This window comes from Mesitornis unicolor, unplaced genomic scaffold (genome assembly GCF_000695765.1).
Source record: "Mesitornis unicolor isolate BGI_N332 unplaced genomic scaffold, ASM69576v1 scaffold25741, whole genome shotgun sequence".
NCBI lineage: Eukaryota > Metazoa > Chordata > Aves > Mesitornithiformes > Mesitornithidae > Mesitornis > Mesitornis unicolor.
The window spans coordinates 1-22,567 of NW_010164849.1; the positions used below are offsets into that span (position 1 = coordinate 1).

Below are 22,567 nucleotides of genomic sequence, written 5' to 3' on the forward strand. Positions count from 1 at the left end.
ATATTATATATATATAAAACTGTGTACATATATACACACATACACACAAACACACACACATATATCTGGGTTTATGAGTGTGTCTGTGCCTGTAGATGAGCTTATATGCTGGCTCTCTGTTGGTGCTGGCTCTGGCACCTCAGCATCAGAGGTTAATCAGAGTAGCACTGCATATGGACTTATTAGAAGTGGATTAAAATATCCAGGTCAGTGCACAGCATTAATGTGTCTATATTGTATCTGGGACCTGTGGTGATATTACACAGTATGTGCGGGATAGATAAAGCAGTCAGATAGGACGTGTGTTAAATAAATAGATAAATAGATAAAATCAAAGCAGTCAGGACTAATGTGCTCCATGCCCTTTCATTCAATTCTAAAAGTCTTTCTCTTAAGCCAAGGGAGAGTAGTTAGAGAAGGGAACTATGTTATTCTATTTCACCTGTAATGGGAGAGGAAATTAAAGAGAAGAAGCGTGTCCCAAGTTAATATTTGATTCTTTATGCTGACCTGTCAGCTGGTGCAAAGATTGGTAAAGGAACGTGTCTTTGCAGGAAACGTAAAAATCCTACAAATTTGAATTATGATGTGTAGTCTTGGTTCAGGAGACCATTTTAACCTAGTTCTTGAGATGTGACATTTTTTTAGTATCCATGCCCATATATAATTAAAATTGTTTTTCCCCCAGTTCTCTGTTGAGTAATCAGAAGAATATTTGTTCTATTACACAAGAGAAAAGCATGATACACATTTTATAAAAATGTCAACTCATAATATATGCAGATGTATGTATAGATTGCACCTAAGTCTTTCATGGAGAGAATCAAAGTCTCAAGAGAGACTTCAGCAAAGAATGAATAAACAAATGCTTAGATGCCCGCTGTTGTACACACATTGATAGTTGTTGACAGAATGACACGTTTCAGTCTTACTCTAGAATACAAATAGATGTTTCGCAGTGGTGTTCAAATTAATAAAGTGTGCTGAAGGATATGCCACCAAATATTGTGGATTGCTACATAATAAAGGAAAAGTAAGCTGAACTGGAGATTTATTTTCAAGAGCTTCTGTGAAGCTCTGCTAACTTAGGTATGAGCTCTTCAGATTGCAGCTTAGTCCATTACTGGTGAACCTGGAAAACGATCCTGATTTGGAAGTGATAACTGTTGACAAGAGCACTGAAAGTATTTTGTTACCCAGAGAAGCTTATATCCAGTGCCTTTCCTGCTTTTGTCATCTTCCGTATACTATTATTTCTCTCATCTTCTCCCAACTTCTCTCGAACACATGAAATGGGAAAAGAGAGTTCTGGAAGGGATATCTTCTTGCTCTAAGAACACCGTTTCTTTGTCTTCTGCAGCAGCTTAATAGTGAAGGTGAACAGACCTCCTTCTCACTGTTCATTTCTGTTAGCTGTTTCTGCTGGTGACTTCAGTACTGCCACTACTGTACAACACTTCAGCCAGTCTGCTACTGATCTGCTGCTCTTGGTGCTACACATGCTCTCTTTGGTCTTGTGTGCTTTTTGTACCTATGCTGTTTCTGGTCGAAGAAGCCATCTTTTCCATCACCAGGTGGCCATACAGTTGCCTGTTGGCAGTTAGGTGCTCACAGATGTCACTCTTGAAGCACTTCATGTCAACCCGATTTTGTTTTTTCGCACTTCAGCATAGGAAAGCAAGTTGGATGTTCCTGTGTTATCTGCCTAAATTACATCTCCGACGTGTTCTGGTGGGGCTTTTGTTACAATTGCCTTAGTGAACATAGAAATGAAACTCCCAATGGCTGTAATGGGTGTCTCTGCCATACAGCCTTGTCTACAGTAAAATGTGAAAATATATGTGCTACAACTGTTTATAGTAGTTTGCAAGAGGTGTTTTTAATTTCTATATATAGATCGTTTCATAATTGCTTTATACATCAGGCATTTATTTCTGAGAACCTTAATTGGATTTTGAAGGCATACCTAAGTAATGAAACAGAACTTTATGAATTAAAGAAGGCTGTGGAACATACATGTTTATATTACTTAGTGTTTTACTTTATTTTTTTTTTTAGCATAGTTTGAAAACTTCTATTTAGCAGACAGGAGAAAAACATTAAACAGCTCTGCATTTTGTTTTTCAGTGTGCAGTGACCTGGAATTCAGGGAGGTTGCAAACAGATTGAGAGACTGGTTTAAGGCACTACATGAAAGTGGAATTCAGAATAAGAAGACTAGGATTGTTCAAAGACCTGAAAGAACCAGTAAGAGATTTCTACTTCTCTCGTTTGATGTTCTTTTTGGTACTTTTCTGTACTTTTGCATTTCCATTGCTAAGACTTGCCTTATTCTCATGTGCTTTAAATAGACATATGTACAAAACCATAACTTATTGTTTTTCTAAAGTTAATTTCTCATTTATGGCTTGGTACGTATATATGATGATCACTTTCAGTTTTATTTGGCAGGACTCTTGCTTGTAAGCATGTATGACAGCAACCATTCACAATGCTTTCATTTGTGACTTTTATCAAATTGTCTACTTGATTGAGCTTGGTAATTAGCTGCTTGATAAGAAGACAGAACAGAAGAAACAAGTAGGAATTTTGAGCAACATTTCCTTGGAGAAAAATGAGTGGCTGAATGGCTAGTCCTAAGAAATAATGTACAGGAGCTGTAAGTATGTGTGACCATCATTGCTAGTTGATGCCGCTGTAGGTGCTCATACAGAAAAACACATGGAAAAGAATCTTGTAAGTAAAAAGGGATCTTCAAGGAAAATTGGAAAACATTCAGGAGTACTGATGAAGGGGAAACAGTAGGGGACATAATTTGTTTTTAACCCCCTCAAATATTTAAATAGATTTTTTGTTGTGGAAAGTAGTAAAGTTCCAAAAATGTTATTATCAAAAGGCTTATTTAAAATAGCAATTGAAGTGTGCAATAATAGTTTAAAGAGTGATGTCCTACTGTGAAGAAAAGTCAAATTAGATTTCATAAGTCATAAAACTCTACCTTTCATTAATATGAAGAACTAACTATGAATTCCTCCAGAGTATGTTTCACAGAACTTTGCTACCAGTGGCTGCTTACCTTAGTTCCTTCATTACTAATTTTTTAAGTATTTAAGATTTTTTAAAGCTTTTGCTTGATTGCTATTTGTAGCAATACTGTTTTCTTTTTTTTCGATAAATCCATTTGTTTTATTTTATTGGAAATACAGTTTCTTTAGTTTTTCATGGTAGGGAAATATAACTAGTTCTGTAAAACACAGTGAATTAAAGATGATTCTTTGCTATCCTGGAATACTTCTCTTAACATTGAGAAAATAGTGTTTCTGAAGTAAAGTGGTAATACAGCAATGTCACTTTTTATTGATATTGAATAAAACATATTTAAAAACATGTATTTACATTCTGATTGGTGCCCATAACTGCATGTGATCTGCTTCTAATCCAGTAATGAAAGCAACAGAAATACAAAGTTTTCAGCTCTTAAGTAAGCATTTATTTTATAGTAGTAAATAAAATGCATCTAATAATATAGCTAGTGTTAGCACATCGCACGGTTAAAGGTCAGCTGAAATAACTGCATAGAGTTTTTTGCTGAATACTCACTTTGCTGAGAGTAACACACTGAATAGGTAAGGTCAGAAAAAAAGCACAGGTGATTAAAAGCCTGATAATACAGTAAAGGTTCAAAAAGAAATTCTGACAATGATAAAAGAAGCAACTGTACAGCTATTAAGTACTATGGCATGCATAAATAAGTCAGTGTTTCAAGTAATTGGGTTTTATGTAATACATGAATGCACAGTTCATAATTTATACTACGAATACATTGAAATGTAGTGCAACAACAAAGTTCTTAAAAGTGTGAGATTTCCCCTTGACATTTTCCTTAGGCTTTTTTTCTTAAACATACAGGTGGCATTGATAAGACTTAGTACCTATACTTGAGACAGGTATGAGACAGGTATATTATACTCACATTTATTTTATCACTTGTTTGTTTGTCTGAAAATTTTTACTTTATAATAGCAATCACAGACTGTATTTAGACTTAGAGATCTAAGATTTTAATATGTGTGACTAAAAATGGAAGAATCTTGTGGATTTTTGGACCTTGTCAATATTTGGACCTAGAAATATGTTATGTGGTCGAAACTGGTTGGTTTGTTTTTAAACTTCGGTGGTCATTTACTGTAACATTAGCAACACTCATAAGATTTAATGGTGTCTACCTAATGTTGATTTTACATTTAGTGTGTTCTAAATGCTAATGTTTTGGCACTTAATGTACAGTGCAGAAGATGAAAGCCATCTACTTAGATTATGTAGACCAAAGCAATTGGGCGATATGTAGGTAAAGGAATGTTTATAGGGCAGGTAGAAAGGTGTGTTAGCCTTTAAAAGCCTGCAGATGAGGATCTCCTCTACAAATACAATTGTTCCAACTGATGGGAAAATAACAGGGTTCTGTCTCAGTTTTCAGAATTTTTTTTGGAAGCCTTCAAAGTCATGAAGGTCTCTCCTTGGACAATATAAAGAATTCACATGTACTTTAGGACATATCTGAAATTTTAGGCACAAGTTTGAATGGATCCTACACTACCAGTTTTTTGAGAGACAGAATCAAGAGTTGATTTGGATGGCTAAGAATAGTCTTTTCAGGGCTCTTAATCCACAGGTAAGGTAATAAAATCTCTGTGGAAAAATTTGTTTCATTGTACTGCTGACTTTAAATTCCCTGTGAACATGGTGCTGTCAGAAATGTTTGATTTACACTTGTAACATGGTACCAGAAATTAGTCCTAAGCAGCTAGAATGTAGTACAAAATACTAATGGATTACTGTGCTGGTATTAAATTAGATTTTCTGTTTTAAAGAGTTATACCTCATCAGCCTTAAAATAGTGGTAATGTTGTTAAAAGAATGTTGAAAAGCTTGCTATTTGTTATATGAATGCTAGGATGTAAACATGGAAGTTTAAAGGTAAGCTTTGGCATGTTTATTTTCTTTTTACTAAAACAAAGCAAATCAAATTGTAGAAAATGGTTACATGTGAGTCATTCAGTTTATCCTATCTTCTTTTTTCTTTTTCTCTTTAAAGAAGAGTTTCAGGTTTTCACAAACACATTTGAACAATAACTGTTTAGTGTTACAGTACTGTGGTCAGTTACTCAAATTTCATATATCTAGTTGTGGAAAAAAAATTGCTTTCAAATATAAAAGTCCCTATTTACATGATATTTACTGGATTTATAAATAGCCAGTATTTACTTGATTGTGTTAATTTGACAGGCTACTTCAGAAAGACAATCCATCTGAAAGTAATCAAATGAATATATAATCACTAGTAGTTTTCTTTCATTGGTGGATTTGGAGATGCAAACATTTTTTAAAAACTGGTTTCATTAGTACAGCTATATGGTTTTGTCCAGTATGTACATTTCAGAAGCTCAAAATTTCTCATTTGAGGCAGCAAAAGATACTGCATCTTTTGAAAACTTAACAAATCTCTGGTTTAGAAGAAAATAGTAGCTCACTATGCCCTTGTAAACACACAAAGAAACAAAAATAATTATAACCATTTAACATGGTAATATCCTTTCTAATACCATCAAGAAATTCTTAAAACTGTTCTTCAGGAGCTAAGCTCTCAAGTAATATCCCTAATGAATTCCCTCAAAGTCTGTCTCCAAAGTCGCAGTAGGTCCAAAACACCAGCCACATTAATTTTTAAGTATAGCAGGGAGTGCAGCCCCTATTCTGGGGAAGTCTGAGAGCTACACCTAGAAGTAAATCTTGCAAAGAACTTCTTAATCATGTATAATATCCTTATACTTAGCACTTGAGACTTAGTGATCTGTACAGAACAGTTATGACAAAAAGCCACCTGAATGTAACTTCACCTTTCAGAGTCCTAATTATTCTAGGAGATTCCTGGAGCTGTTCGTTACCCTTGTGGAGTTAAAAATCTGTTTTGGCACCTTTTCCCCCAGGCTTTCCTTTATTCTTGTCACAGAGTTACTTCCTCACTGAAAAACCGTTCTGCATTTTTAAAAAAACAATTTGTGACATTCTTTGTGGTTGTCTGTTTGTATTTGGGATGTTTCATATTTCAGTCTCTCTGGTGGTACTGGGGACAGGATTTATTAAAAGGCTTGTGCACAGTTCTTCTGACCAAGGTAGATGTGGTGCAGGTTTGTAGTGCCTTGCTGGTGCTTTTCAGAGTTGTTTTAGCTTTTAAATAGTCCATCTTGATCTGTACAATCACTAATATTACTTCTAAACAAATCAAACAATAGTGTTTAAGTAGTTCTGTTAGAGCCATCAATATGCTGATGAGTTAAAAATGTAAGGTGCCTACATTGTTTTTTTTACAGGAGTTACATAGTTTTGTTTAACTGACACACTTATTTTTTTCCAGAGCTGAATCTTATTAGTAATGCAGACTAGAATGTCTTTAATTAATTAATAGGGCTTTATTTTCAAAATCCCTTTTGTGTCCAGTTGTATTCAGATTGCATTTATCTATAAGTATAATTACTATAAAATGCTATATAAATACTTAAATCTTGTCCTCAGGCCATCTATAGTCTAAACAAATGGCACAAAGGGGAGAAGGATACTTTATCCACATACTACAGTAACACTCCCATCATGGGGAAATAAGGAGCTGAAAAATTAAGTGAGATTTTACATACTTGTTTCAAGTCTTTAAAATACTTGTTCTATTTCTGTATTAATTTTGTGTTATAAAACTCTAGGGAATTAATGTATCAAATGCAAAGCACAAAAAGACTGTAGTCCCACAGATATTTCTGCTAACAGGCATTCTATTTCTGAAGAATACTTTTAATGTTGGAAGATGAAAGGCCAGAGGCCAAAGATAACAGAGGATCTTCTTATGGCTTGGGAATAATATGATTATTTTTAGTCTAAAACACTAATAATTTTGAAAATAACAGAAAAATACAAGTCTGAAAGAAAATTACTTAAAATTGACATGTCTAAAACTAGCATGGTGAGACATTATCACACCAAAATTGCCAAATACCCTTACAAACTTGCAACAGGAAAAGACCAAATTTGTACAGAAAAGTGTAAATAAAATTAACAATTTCAGATCTTTGCTTGGAGGTTTTTACTTAATTCTGACTATCCTAAATTCCTTATCAATGAAGAGACACAGCTGACATTATGCAGAGATAAGTCAAATTGCCCTGATCTTCCTTTGTGAAGCATATTCGGAAACTCTGATGTACAGACAGAACTCATAAGCAGAACAATAATGTTTTGCTTATTCCTGTCAGTACTCTTCCATGCAGTCATTGTATAATTATAAGAGATAAAAGGACTTGCAGCTTTAAACATATTTTTTTAATGTATTGAAAATGCTGATTGCCTGAGAATTTGGCCACTTCCTCAGATTATCTCAGAAAATGTCCTGTAAACTACTCAAAAGTTGTACAGGCTGGCAACCTGAATCGTTGTTCTAGTTTCCTAGAAAGGAAAGGTTCTGATGACTTTCTGCATGTGTTGAGTTAGCGTAAGCCCCAGCATCCCTAAAGCATGAATCTAGGAGAAGAAATACAGCCTAGAAGTAATTCTGAGCAGGAATTTTAAATTAATCCATCTTTACTTAAAATTAAGACTTTGAACTAAATCAGTATTGTTGACTGAGGCTTGCTTAAACTCAGTCTTTTACACAGAATTATCTTTATACACAGTGAAACATATGTAGGTGTTTATTGTAGCATTTTATTTTATTTCTCACTCCTCAGCTATGGTCTACTTTTCCTTAACACTCACTCCTGTTAATAAAATTATCAGTCTGGTGTCCCATAACCTCCATATACAAACCTCCATATAAAATTCTCTAAAACACTTTCTGGAAAAGGGAGAGACTTGAGGACACAAACTTACACTAGTGTTGCAGCTGTGCTTTATTTCTTTCCTTTGTACCTTCTATTGTAAAATGAGCGTCAGTGGTCCTAGGTTTATTGTAAGATCTTTGGTACCTTCTCCTTGTCTTGCCCTAATCCAGGCTCCACTCCTAGCTGTGTAATCATTGTGAGCAGGAATATATTACAACTTCTAGACAGGTGATAGAAAATGTTATGCCTGATGTTATCTCCTTCTTGGGCTAGTATGGAGCCAGATGAGTCTCACTTAGATTAGCACTTTGGTGAACAGCAAATACAACAGAAAACGTTCACGTCCGCTTAGTTCTCTCTTTAGTTTAGTCCTTCCTGCTCAGGTCTGTCCTAATAAAACTACATCAGGAAGGAAAAATTTTTCCCAGCTTGTGCACAGTGGGCCTCAGCTGTAAGATGCTTTTAACTGAAGGTTTTCTGATAGCCAAAATATTAGACAAATCCATCACACGTGGAAACCTTCTTGCTATGCAGCTTGCACACTGAACAAGTAAAAGCCACTGTCTAGATGGCAGTCAGGACTCCAGCAGAGTGCACATGTGTTTAATAACATGTACAATTTGTGAGTGTCTTTTATTGTACTGGACAGTGTACTGATATTGTAAAGAATAATGCAGTTTAATTCTCTTGGTATATTGGATAAACAGTTTTTATATAATGCAGTATGTAAGCCATATGTATGTATGCTGTTTTGATTTCCACTTAATGTCTAAAGCTATCTTACTCAATGTACACAAGGATTTATTACTTATGAGCTTAATAAGCAGGCAAACAATAGTTTTACCTTGAAAAGCAGATTACATTTACTAAGACTTGAAATTCTCCTGATAAATAATCAGAAACAGAGGATCATTTCTGTTGGTTCCTTTTGAGGAGCTGTTTTGAATACTGGTGTGTAAGCCATGGAGGAGGGGTATATTTCTCAATGATATTGCCCTTGGGATTGTTTTAGCTGAGGAAAAGAGCTTAAGCTGATACTTCACATTTTTCTCGACAATGTTCAGAAAGCTGCATAAAAGCTCATTTCATTATGGTATATGGAAATAGATTTCAAATAAGTGGTTAAAATGAGAGAAAGAGAAAATCTTCTTTTGTCATTTAGACATATGAGCAGCAATTTTTGTTCTCTTTGGTATAATGTCCTGGTACTTAATCATCAAGAATAAATTACCTTCCTTCAACTATTCTAATTTCCCACCTCTAGTTTCTGCTTTTTGGTTTGTGTCACAGCTGTGAAAAATGTGTAAGAACAGCATTCTGGTTGGTGCTCAAAGTGATAATATATGTAGACTGTGATTTCAGCAATTAATTTCCTAGTTCTGAGTCACCTGGTGATTTTGTGATTCATAATTTTGTATCACCTGAGCTCTTCACATGTCAAACTAAGTTACCAGATGTTAAACTCTAGGTATGTACTAAGTGCTTTCCTGACTCCTTATCTCAAGTATATCACCTTCAAGAGTGACAGCTGTATTATTTTATCAATATTATGGGAAGAAAGTAGTTGAAAAGAGAAAGCACTTCTGATAATCTCAAGTTTGGACAGTTCCTTAAAGGTTCTTTAAAATTGAACCAAGAATTTTACTTTACCACAGTAACCTCTATAATGTTTATAATGTGAACATGGAATTGAGGTGATGATATTTATGTGGTGTAGCAGTTCTGAAGGAGGTTGACTGCTCCATTTTAGATCAAACAAAGCTGCTTTTGTCTCTGTGAACATGTGCCTGGCCTACCTCTGAAATACTTTAGCCATTTTTATGTATTTCACCTAAACTAATATTTGAGCTAGATTTCAGACATCACTACTGCAATAACTGATAAGAGTTTGGCTTGGTGAAACAAGCCGAATGAAAACTAAGAAGAGATGTGATATTTTCTATTTAAAACACTAAAATTGTAAATACTGGAGAAAAGAACTAAAAAAAAAAAACCAAACAGTAAAAACAATAACAGATATACCTGGGCTGTAAATAGAAATACAGACTACTTCAGAAGCAAGTTCTGAAAGAAAAAGAAATATAAACTAGTTTCAAGGTAAATCTTGATTAGTTCTTGAAATTATTGCATCAAATGTTTTTTAGTAGAAAGCTAGAACCCAAGACACACAGTGCTTTTTCTCCAGTATATGATGCTGTTTAATAGATAAGTTATGACAACTTTAATGTATGGAAAGTTTATTTTTCAGGAAATAACAAAGTAAGTTTGAAATGTTATTGTTTGAAGTAGGTTTATTAGTTCTGATATGCTAGTTCTAATATATTCCTATTTACTAGGAAATGTATATAATAAATATCAGACTTCAAACTCTGATTTTAATATTAAGCTATAGTTGTGTTGAACTTTAACTGGATTTATAGAACATATTCAAACCTAATGTCGTTTTCTGGTGCTTTCCTGTTGATATCAGTGATTTGTAATATAATAATTTCTTTTTAATGTTACTGCTGACTCCAATGCACATATTTTCATTTCAGACTCTGTCTTTAACTATGGCAAATGTAATAGGTAAGAATCCAGTGGATCACTATTAGATAAGCTTTTTAAAAAAATCTAAAAGCTCGATAGAAAGAAGTGAGAAAAAAAATGAGGAATGGGAATAGAGGATGACCTCAGTTCACAGGCTAATGCTAGTTAAGGGACTCAAGAAAAAGACAGGGATCAAATCTGCAGATATATAACATCATTCCAACCTTACATTCTGTGGTCTTTCACTATTCTTCAAATAAATTTATTTCATTTTAGAGTAAAATTCGAAAATTACCAGGAGAAATAAATAAGCAGGTGTTTGGGTTTTTTTCCCTTTTTCTTTAGTAGAGTTTATGAAACACATTACACTACTTTCTGGTGTCCTAAAATACAAAGTACTTAATGATGTGAGCTTTTCCAGTGTGGACCACAAATACTAATTAATACTATTAATATTAATTAAAAAAATACTTTGTCCCAACCTTGAAAGTCAGGCCTCTTTCAATAAACACTTAAAATTCCACATTCAGATGTATTATCTACTATTATCTACTTTGGCCCACAAGATCCAGCCCTGAATACACCTTGAAAGTGACTTTTATCTTTTATTTCCTTCTAGCTGCCATCTTATTCATTATAGTCTGTCTCCTTGTGGTTGTTCTTTTTCTGCAACTTGTCTAGCAGTTTGGTAAGCTGACCAGAATGCTAAATTCAGGAAAAATATTCTGAGCACGAGAATAATTCCTCCATTTATGTAGGTACACAGAAGGCAGGGTAGGAAACAATAAGTTTCACGTCAACCCCTTTTTGAATCCAAGATCTTCAAGAGGATTTCTAGCTAAAAGATAAATGACTAGAAAGTGTTTAGAGGACTTCAGGAACACAGCCTCAGAGTTAAATAATGTTATACTGAACATTCATCCCTAGACAAAATGTTTTAAGCAGAGGAACCTTCCAGAATTTTTCAAATCGGAAACACTCATTAAATAATTCTGATACCTTTTACAGATAAAGTTGAACAGCACATCTGCTATATATCCCCATTCATTCAGTCGGGTCCTAGCTCTTGCTGCTCTTCCTAATCCACAAAAAAATAACTTTTTTTGTCTTGATGATTAATCAGCGACTGGAGAGGAATGAAGAGAGAGTCTATTGGTTGAATCCTTGGCAATGTTTTTGTATTGTGTTGAACACATTAAAAATGTCATAAATATCCAATGGCTTGCTTTATTTTTTTGCTTTTTTCTATCAAGTGGAAATAATAATGGCTGTGACAGATCAACAGGGAGCAAGAAGAAGTGAGACTGTCACAACAAAAAGTCATAGTTAATTTAGGATTTCTGGGGGAGTTCATGTGGTTGTCTGACTTCCACAGGGATTCTTTGGTGCTATCAGCTTTCTTTTCCTTTCCAAAATGGTCTACCATAGCATGGATATTTCCACATACAATTATATCTAAAGGATTATCTACTGATTTCTAAATCCGATTACTGAGTTATCCAAGTTGACCTTTTTTAGCACTACAGAAACACTTTTCAGTTTTCATTATTGTTTTCAGAAGAACAACTAAGACAGGCAGGCTTGATTTTAACAGCATTAGAAACTGGGAATTCCTGTGTGCTCTCATGCTAATTTTTCTATAGCCATATTCACCTATCTTGTTTTTTCAGTGCTCATTTTTAGCTTAAGAGATTTTAGAATAATAGTATTTAGTAGCACTAAATCTCGTTCTGAATTAGGATGTATACTCTCAACTGCCTGGCCACATGCACCATAAGTCTGTTGGTATGACCCTGGCCATTTCTGAATTGCCCATCCATGTCCATATGCAAGCCTACAGGTACTTTACACTTGTTGCAGGAAAAAACAAGCATGGGGGCTGGTCTCTGGCTACAGAAATAATTAACTCAGCCTGTTCCTGATGGCCCTTTTCCCAGGCTCTATTAGTAGATACTGACAGCTGTCTGCTTTTAACAATCATCTTTTCCATGACCTCCTCCAAGATGTAAAGTACATCAGGTAAAGATAAAATATCATAACTTTCAAGGTATTGCTAAAGCTGAAGATCATGTTCCTTTTTCATAGAATTGAACATATGCCCTAGAAGATGAAAAAATGGCCTCCAACAAGTTGACTGGAATTTATTCTTTTCTTAGTTCTGTAAACATTGCAAACCACTTAACTCTCCTGATAATAATATCACTAAAATTCCTCAACAGAATTATTTTCAAGGAAATCACTGTAGATCATTTATTACTGTGCATAATGTGTGTGCTATAGGTATAATGTTTGACAAGAAAACTCATATTTCTAAATGCTTTGAGACTGACGATGGGATTAATTGTTTTAGCAGGTTAACTTACAGATTTTTTAAAATTAAGCTGACATAATTTATATGTAGTATTTCAATAGCATACACCGTTTATGTACTGTATCTATATACCACTGAAGCAATTTCCATGATGCAACATTCTTTTCTGGTGGCTGAGCTCAACAGCTGCTTTATTTTTCCTGCTATAAATTTATTTTTTTTTTTGCCTTTTAGGATTTGATACCAGCATTTTGCCAATTTGCAAAGACTCCCTTGGCTGGATGTTTAACAGGCTTGATACAAACTATGACCTGTTGCTGGACCAGTCAGAACTTGGAAGCATTTACCTTGACAAGAATGAGCCGTGCACTAGGGCGTTCTTCAATTCTTGTGACACATACAAGGACAGTTTGATATCTAACAATGAGTGGTGCTACTGCTTCCAAAGACAGCAAGGTAAAAAGATGAAAACAACCTGCATATGTATATGACTGACTCTTTTGTAGTGCTTTACCATTTTTAACATATTAAGAAGATTACAGTGAACTACAAGCTCTTAAATCCTGTACCATGAATTTGTTTTGAGGTTTCTGACCTATTGAAGATACATAAAATGAAGTAAAAAAAGCCAACCCCAAACAACCAACCCAAGCTAAATGGAAAGGCGTGCTAGAAATTCAAGGATTATAAATAAAGTGCAAAACAGTGGCTAATGCTTTTACAGAAATATTGTTTCTCATGTCAACTTCTAGTAATTATGCAGAGGAACAAGACCAAAATAAAGAACAAATGTTTACTTCTTTCCCAATCTACTTTGCCTACATTATAAAATAAACTTTTCTATTGCTGAAGTAGGGCATCTTAATGTTCTTTTTGGTAAGCCTATTAAAATAACAACGAACATTATAAATAAAGATAGATATAGATATTTGGACTGAAAACCAGTTGATTTTTACTGCCTAGATGAGTCTCTTGTTAATGTCCTGTTGTGATTTGGTTAAACAAATAAACACAGCCTATAAGCATTATTTTCCTGGGGATCATACAACAATTTTAGATCTAGGTGAGGCATCACATAGATTATATAATCAAACTAGCTGTAATGAATCAAAGAATTTACTTGTTAAATATTGGCTGAAGCTGGATGGAATTGCCCCTTCATTTTTCTTATGTACATAGGGAGATTTTCAAAGGGATAAATAGCAGCCAGAGTCCAAATTTCTACTGCCAGTGAAGGAGATAAGGTTGATTTGCTGGAAAGTTGGCAAAATCAGTTCAGCCTTTTTGAAAATTTTAATATCAGTTTTAAAATCTCACTTGTGACCTTAAAACTCTCATAATTACCCATTAGCACTCAGCATCTATGGTTTGACTCTGATTTCTGTGGAAATAAAGATTTTTATCATGCCCCATCTGCCAGTTGTAAATCCGAACAAAATTAAAGCTGTACTTCTATAGATGCAGACTTTTTTCTTTGATAACTTTGTAGTTAAAAAATCAACATTTCATTTTCCAAAACACCTTGTTTGTTTTATAGCAGAATATATTCTGGCTTTTTTTTAATAAGCATGTAAGCCAACAAATATAGTAAATGAAAAATAATCCATCTCAGAAGTGGTTCTTAAAGTAAATAAAATAACATGTTTTGTTTGGTTGTCTCTAAAATAAAAAAACCAACACCACCACAATAATTTCATCTTAATATGTAAACACCTTTACTCTTTAGAGGGCAGCATATTTCTTTTCAGTTGTCAGCGAAAGTACGATACATAACATGTGTCCTAGTATGGTCCAAGGTGACCAATTGACTCTTATACAAATCTCATATAATGCATGTACTGCATCACCGGGGCATTAAGAAAGCACTTCCACAGAATAGTTTCAAGTAGTTTTGCATTCTGTAGCCTATAAATACTGTTTGTCTAAAATATTTGCTCAGTGTACCACTAGAACCCAAGGACAGTATCATACGTACTGATGTAAGCACTACTGAATTATATTAATGGTACTCCAAAGGCTAAAAATCTGGGATCTGGCTTTCAGTGACAGTGATTCTCCCATTGCAGAATCCAAAATTATCAACCTTTTCTTTCCTTTTTACCAGTTTCCTCACCATCTTGACCATGGCATTGTGATAAGGTGCTGATTTAAAACAAATTAGATGGCTTTTGATGCCACAGTGTGTTTGGGCATATAGTTAAAAAGGTAAATCTTCAACATTGTAAATTAGGTGAAATCTCAGTTGTGACAGTCTTGCGCATTAAATATACACTTCATCCCTCAAAATTAACTGTCAACAAAATCTATATTCTCCTTTTTTGAAGGTGTAAGGAGAAAAAAAAATCTTATAGTCGTCTTTTGTGACATCTTATTATCAGCTCTTGCACAGCCATCTGAGTCCTAACTCCCTAGTGTATTAATGACCCACTGAATCCTCTATTCATAATTTGCAGTGTTGTGCTAAACTTTGCAATATGTTCATGTTTGGTTATGTTTTACTTGATTGAACACTCTAAATAAGACCTTTAACTAGACCTTTGCTATTAATAACAAAGAGAGGGCTAGGTAATTCAGTGGCTTCTTTCTGATGTTTACTAAAATAAATTGTTATTACCAGAATGCTTCAAGCCATGTAGACAGCTCTCTGTATTCATTGACCTTAGTAGATGCTTTCTGGGTAGATCTACAGTTAACTGCACTACGGTGGATTAACGATGTTCAAAGTGAATACAGAATTTAGTCAACAATATATATCACACTGGGATAGAAATTCCTTTGTGCTTTTTAAAAAATCTAGTATTTGCTTGAGTCATCATTTGAGAAGCCCTCTTGTTCTTTGATCTTAGCATCACAGTTCAAGACTGTCAGGATCAGGCAAGTACTTGCAACTCTCTTTCTGCCTGAAGTCTTTCATAATGCATTACAGTACACTAGACCCATTACTGCACATTACTTCTAGTCAATATAAGCAACTTCTTATGAATACTTAAGTCAGATCTTTCTTGCTTAGAAGATCTTTCTGTAGTAGCTGTCCTGCCTTGCCTACACTCATGTACAATCATGTACAGCTCAGTGGTGCTTATTGGATTTTTTCTTGGCCATATTCTGCTTTAAGTGTAGTTCAGTATTTCTGAGATACATCCAAGACACTATAATGCATTTCTGCAGTACTTCAAAATCTGCACTTTGCCAGCGTTCTTTGCAAGTCCTTCTGTATGCTTTGGTTGCTATTACCCTCTGGTTTCAGCTGCAATTCATGCAGGTGCTTCAGTGCCTATCTTCAGGACAGATTTTCTTAGTCATTTGATGCTAGCTTAACACTTTAGTGCTAATCTAAATGCTGATGCACTTGCAGTGTTGTCCTTTTTATAGGTTGAATTTCTTTCTGCCAGTACTTCATCATTATTATAGCCTTGTTTTTGTTGCATCACTGCTTCTGAGTGGGAGAGTACCCTATTTTGCTGGGAATATTAATGCTTAGCATCTAAGTATTTCTTTACTGAGGCCTTTGCAGAGATCTGTTAGTCCAGCACTGCTCTAGATGCCATTTTCTTCTACCAGACTCTTCTGTCTGTCAAGGCTAGAAGACTTCTTTATGACTTTATAACTAGTCCATCTCAGAGAATAATGATAATTATCGTGATTCATATATGTTACATCAGTCTTTTCAGATTGCAGGACTTCAAATACATTTATAGATGCTTCTAAAAGAAGGTGTAACATGCCTTAATACATATATTAGGTCCCCAGAAAGATTTCTTGAAGTGCAGTGTTGATGCTTCAGATCCCTAAAGTTCAAGTCTTGGTTGTCCAAGAACAATTATAATGTTTAACCTCAACCACAGGCAAGGCACAACATGGCAACCTAATCTGCTCTGCCAAATATTATCTACTTCATAGATGGAAAATCACTGTTTGTAATTGAATAAGATGGAGAATCTGTGAAAGCCAGAGTGGGTTGCAGCTCCTTGGGACCTATCTGTTAAAAATCCTAGTCATTCTTTGTCAAATCTACCAATTTTACTCACACTGCTTTGTTAATGTGCCTCTTTTTCGTAAAATCAAAGTTTAATTGTACTAGCCTTGCAGCCCCTCTTGACACAACTGAATATCAATGTCTTAAGGGCCAGCATTAATAACGTGGGATACGCTGGTGTGCATCAGTACTTTGGGCACTGAAGAACTGTGGATGACTGCTGTTAAGTGGTTCATGAATCACTCATAACAATGCAGTGATATTGTCAGAAAGACATTTTGTGCCACGTCTGTGGAAGTAGATTAAGGATGAAGATTATTAGATCTCTTATTTGTATTCAGATTATCAGAAAGACTGATGTCACATTCATTTCTGTTTCAAAGAAAGCTACCACACCGATACCTGATACTACAGGAATTTTTTCTCCTTGGCTCAAGTCTCCCAAAATTTATCCAGTGACACTGGTTTTTTTAATTGAAATAAGTTAGAAATCTAAAAGAAAGCTTTTTCAAACTCAGGAACTAACTGAAAAATACAGAGGGAAGCATTATGATTTGGGAAGAAATGAAAAAGGATATGCTGTGAACCAAAAATAATTGGTTGAACTTCTAGCCTGCCATTCTCTTTGACAGTTTTAAGCACCTGAGTGATTTAGTATTGTTGAGTTTTTGCTGCTTTTATCCTGAGAAGCAAAGTTTAAGTGTGAATCTTGAAGACCTAGCTTCTGAGAAGAGGAGAGTTTTGGGTAAGTAACTTTCTCATATTGCCTTGTTACCTTTTGGTTAGTGGTATTCATTTCTTTAATTACACCACCAAAGATTTATAGGTGTAAATGAAGATATTTTTTCTTTAGGCATAATTTTTGTTTCCACATTAGTGGTTTTGTCTGTGACTCTGTGTTTCTAATTTAGGACTTTTTTCCATAGAACAGAATACATATATTTTTCCTGTTTCACTAGTTCTTCTTCTCCTTAGGTTGGAAAGGACCTTTAGGATCATCAAGTCGAACTGTTAACCAAACACTGTCAAGTCCACCACAATCCTAAATCCTTCTAGTCTGTGGTACTTGTGTGCATAAATGACTGTCATTTTTTAGATACCAATTAAGTGATCCTCAGAATGTTGTACAATTAAGAGCTTAACTTTTCAAATATCAAGAAAGACAGAAACCTTAGTTTTGAAAGGTAATCAATGTCTCTGGCATAATAGTGCATGATCATCATCAAAGCACTTCTTACAATAAGAAATATAATGCTTTATATAGCCTCAACAAATAGTCACAGACTAAATACTTAAACCCCAATATCCACTCAATGATGTCAAGTCTCAGTGGTTTTCAAGGGAACACACAGAAAACTGCTTGGTTGTCTGGAAAGGCATCTCTTGAAAATTTTTCTGGACCTAAGACTCCTATGAACAATATTTTGAAAGTAGAACCTACTTTTAAGGCCTCCACTAAAAAGAATCATTATAAATTTAGTGTGAAAACATGGCTCACGAGAGCCGAGGCCACTCTAAATGTTTATAAACTTCTTTAAATGTATGGAATATGTAAAAAGCATTTAAAATATAAGGCCAAGAGAAACTAACAGCCTGCTTTCAGTAAGGAGTTATTATAGTCTTCCAGTTTCTATTTACTCTGTTAGATAAGAGCTCATGAATAATACCAAACGCCTATTGGTATATCTAGGCTATGCCAGCTCAGAGGCTCTGTGTTCACCAGAAATATACTTTTGATCGCCTGTTCATCTAGGCATTTGCCGCTAGAATTTGAGCATTTTCACAAGAAAAACACTTCCGTGTATTGTAATGTATTTTTGCCATTCCTGCACTCCTTTATGCATCTTGTGCTGCTCTCAGCTGAGTAAAGGGTGAGCACCCTTGTTTTCCTTTAGGAGGAATTCAGGAAAGGCTGCTTTGAACTATCACCACTCAAGTGATTTTTTTTTGCCTTATGCAGTGGCTGGGTTCTGGTCTAAGTGTGTGCTTCATCAATAAGCTAGTCCAGTCTTACTCATCTTAAAACTAACTTGGAAGACTTTTCTTTCTGTTTGCATGGAAAAAAATGTAGTTTCACTATGTTTCAGAAGGGAGCCTTGAGTTAATTGCATGGGAAAGATGTAGTCTAAATAATCATAGTCTGATAAAATGGAAAATGCATTCAATACTCATCGAATATGAGATTTGTGAGAGATATTATCAGAATATTGTCAGTGAACATTATAAGCTAAAGACATATGTGAATAAACTGCTGGTTCAGAATGAGAAATGCCTTTGTGCTAATGGTCTAATGTAGTACAGAATATCAGTGTTTAGAGATTAGTACTTTGCTGTCTGATTCTTTCACTTATTCAGCAGTAATGTATACACATTCATGTCTTACTTCCTTCTCATTTATGGGGCATACTGTGCCTTGCTTTTATAGACAGTAGAAAATTAAATGCTTCAGAATTGGAGTAAGCTGTAACTGTGAGGAATGGAGAACTGAATTTTAGTACCTAATCTGCCTCTTAGAGCCATCTAAAGTTTGGCCACTGTTTTTAATTTAGTTTGCTGAACATGGGGCTTTGTGTCCATGGCATTCTGTCTTAAATTGATGCAACAGAATCACAGTCTTGCAGACGTCAGTGGAGAAAATCTTTATTTCCTTAGTCTAGTACATGAAATACAAAACTTGAATATGACTTCTAGCAAGGACAAAAGCGAAAGACTTAAAAGAGTCATCCAGTTTCTAATGAATACATGAGACAAGCTTCACAGTCACGCTCTGACCTCTGTAGACTGATAAAATGAAGTATGACAGTTACTATTTTGGTCTAGCATTCCTTGATTCTCCAGACTAGTGACTAGATGCTCACTTATAACTGGGTTAACTGGGAGTGGCCTTCTTCACAAATCCATGGTGGTGCTCTCATTCATAACTCTGGAGCTGTAGCAAGTTCAGTGTTTCTTTTATTTCAGAGCAGGATGGAGGATGCGTGCACTTCTTAAGATCAGTGATTAGAGTGACCTTAGAATGTAGCAAAGTGAAAACTTATTCATATGCTTTCTTTCCTAGATAAAGTGTAATCTGTTTAACATTTTTTATGTCATTTTAGACCCACCTTGCCAGACAGAGCTCAGCAACATTCAGAAACAGCAAGGAGGAAAGAAGCTCCTAGGTGAGCCATAGATCATTCTTTTGAAGGTTTTATTGCTTACATAAATAACCCTAGTGAAACAGCAACATAAAATCAATATTAATCCAACAAAGATAGGCCACAGTAAATTCCAGGAACAAAATTTATGAAGTTTTTGAAAGCTACTAAACTTAGTTTTATTACCTTACCTACCAGAAGATATTATACCTATTTTATTACCCTAATAGAAGGTACATTTTTACAGTTATAGAGGGGACAGTCTGAGGCACTCCTAAATTAGTATCTCTGATGATCCTTTACCTGTAATATTCTTAAAGTAATTGAAATCTTTGTTGTGAATCAGTTTATTCTCTAGCAATATTACTGAAATGTAAAATCTTCATTTTACCATATAAAAGTGCAATGAAAGGCTTGGTCCAATGTAATCAAAACTGTAGTTGTGCTAAGTACGGTTTATAACCACAACTATACACTTGAAAATACTTTCATATGAATGTTTTGTTCATGATGGTTATCTACATTTTATGTTTCTTTCAAAAAATCTGTTTGTTCTAAGTAGAAAGCAGTGGATTGTTCAGCCTTAGGCATGTCACTGCCTCACAAAATAAGTCCCTGATTTTATCTCCTTTAGTGTTGATGGGGAACCCTTTTGGCTTAAAGCCTAATTTGTCTAGGTATTTTGCATATAAATGCAGATTTAACTATCTTTTTTAATACATACTGTTAATCATATTGGTGCATTACACTGCATTTGTCTTCTGTGGTGAGGTAATTAAATATTAGTGGGTAACTAAATGGATTGTAAAACATATATTAAATAAAAATAGCTCCTAAGCCTTGTAGTAGATAGTTTGTTAGTCCAAGAGGCCTGGCCCTTATTATTCAGACTTATTTGTACTCCACAGATATAGAACATCCCATTTAGGGTTGGGTGCTACGCTAGAGCCTTTTCCCCAGAATACAAAAAAGATCTTAACTGAGATAACTCAGAGAGTGAGGAATATGTATCACAGGATCAATGAAAAATTTAAAGGGAGATTGATCACTTTATTTCTTGAAATCAGTCCAATAATGATACATGTTATTTTCCCTCCCACATTTGATATTTTCAGTCACTTTCTGCTTAAGTGCACTTTTTAATGGAAAGTAAACCAGTCAGCGTAGAGTCTGGATTCAGCAAAAGGTGGTTATTTTCTGCTATAATTACTACAGTGACCAAGAGGGAGTTTTTAATGTTCTTATTCAATATTTACGTATCACAGGACAATACATCCCTTTATGTGATGAAGATGGGTATTACAAACCAAGTCAGTGCCATGGAAGCGTAGGGCAGTGCTGGTGTGTTGATAGATACGGTAATGAGGTAACAGGATCCAGAACAAACGGTGTGGCAGAATGTGGTAAGTGAATAACCCTTGGTGGCATTTGATTTAGAGATGTTATTCCCTTTGATTACCAGCCAGATGATTTTTTTTCTTTTTTGTAAAAACAGATGTGGAACCCAACTGTATGGATTTTGAAGTAAATTTTAATTTCTTATTGTTATTACTTGATTATTTTTTTGCAACTCCTATCATTATGTCAGCTATTAATCGAGCTCATATATGTGCTTGGCATAGTATATGAAAACCTTGGAAAAATTAATTATCTAGAGCAGCATTAGACAAGCCTCAAAATGCTTGATGAAATCCCTTTGGGTAATCAGCATGCTAGTGAATTCAGTTTGACATTTTTTCCAGTTTATGTTTGAGAGAATTGCCGAAAGTTCCTAGAACACTAAATCTTCCCTTATTTTTCCCTTCCCTGCAGCACTCTGGAACTGCTTCCAAGAATTCCTATGTCACCTTTATTTGTTGTCCCATTTTATTAAAAATGGCAATTAAATATTTTATTTAAAAAAAAAAATAAGTCTTACATTACTCCTTTCCCCTTTTTTTTGCAACAAAAGAACATACCCTGAAAGGGTAAATTAAACACAGTATTTACGTACAAACTCAGACTTACTGTCTATCTAAATGGACAGTTCTAGATAGTTTAAGATAATATTGAAGAACAGAACAATGGATAGTGTGTATTATCAGTAGTCCTTGTTGTGATCTGTAAAGTTGGACTTAAAACTCTTTCATAGTTGTTTCTGGCACTCGTCACCCATAACATATTGTCTCCCTTTGTTCACATTGAGAAATTAATCCTGATTAAAATGGTTTTCTTTTAAGACTAAAGATTTTTGGTATTATTTATGTTTTATTTGTGTGTCACACTGTGTAGTTTAAAATAAGTAATTGTCCTTAAACTGAATACTCTGATGTGCCTTTTGTATGCTTATATATATTAAATTATAAATAAGTAGTGTATCTTGTGTATCTTTTCTATAAATATAATCCCTTTTTAGCTATCGATTTAGAGACCTCAGGTGATTTTGCCTCTGGTGATTTCCACGAATGGACAGATGATGAAGATGATGAAGATGAAATAATGAATGATGAAGACGAAATTGAAGATGATGATGAAGACGAAGGAGATGATGATGATGATGATGATGATGATCACGATGGATATATTTGAAGATATTGGATGGTCCATGAATTGTACCTTTCTAAAATTCACAAGATGACATTTCATAAAATCCCTTTGCTCTCCAAGATCAAAAGGATTCTAACAAACATGTATATTTTGTATGATTATTTCAAACATTGCAACTGGAGTCATAGACTTTTTTTGTTTAAATAAGAATAATTATATTATG

The 22,567-nt window shown here is 34.6% G+C and overlaps 1 protein-coding gene across 1 annotated transcript; it reads left to right on the forward strand.

Moving 5' to 3' along the window:
• Positions 1-2,127: 2,127 nt before the first annotated feature.
• SPOCK3 (sparc/osteonectin, cwcv and kazal-like domains proteoglycan (testican) 3) lies at positions 2,128-22,567 on the forward strand (the record flags this gene model as incomplete). Its single annotated transcript, XM_010194446.1, has 5 exons — positions 2,128-2,247; positions 12,940-13,161; positions 19,780-19,842; positions 21,084-21,221; positions 22,214-22,567. Coding segments are annotated over 5 exons (716 nt in total), but the record flags the coding sequence as incomplete, so codon positions are not given.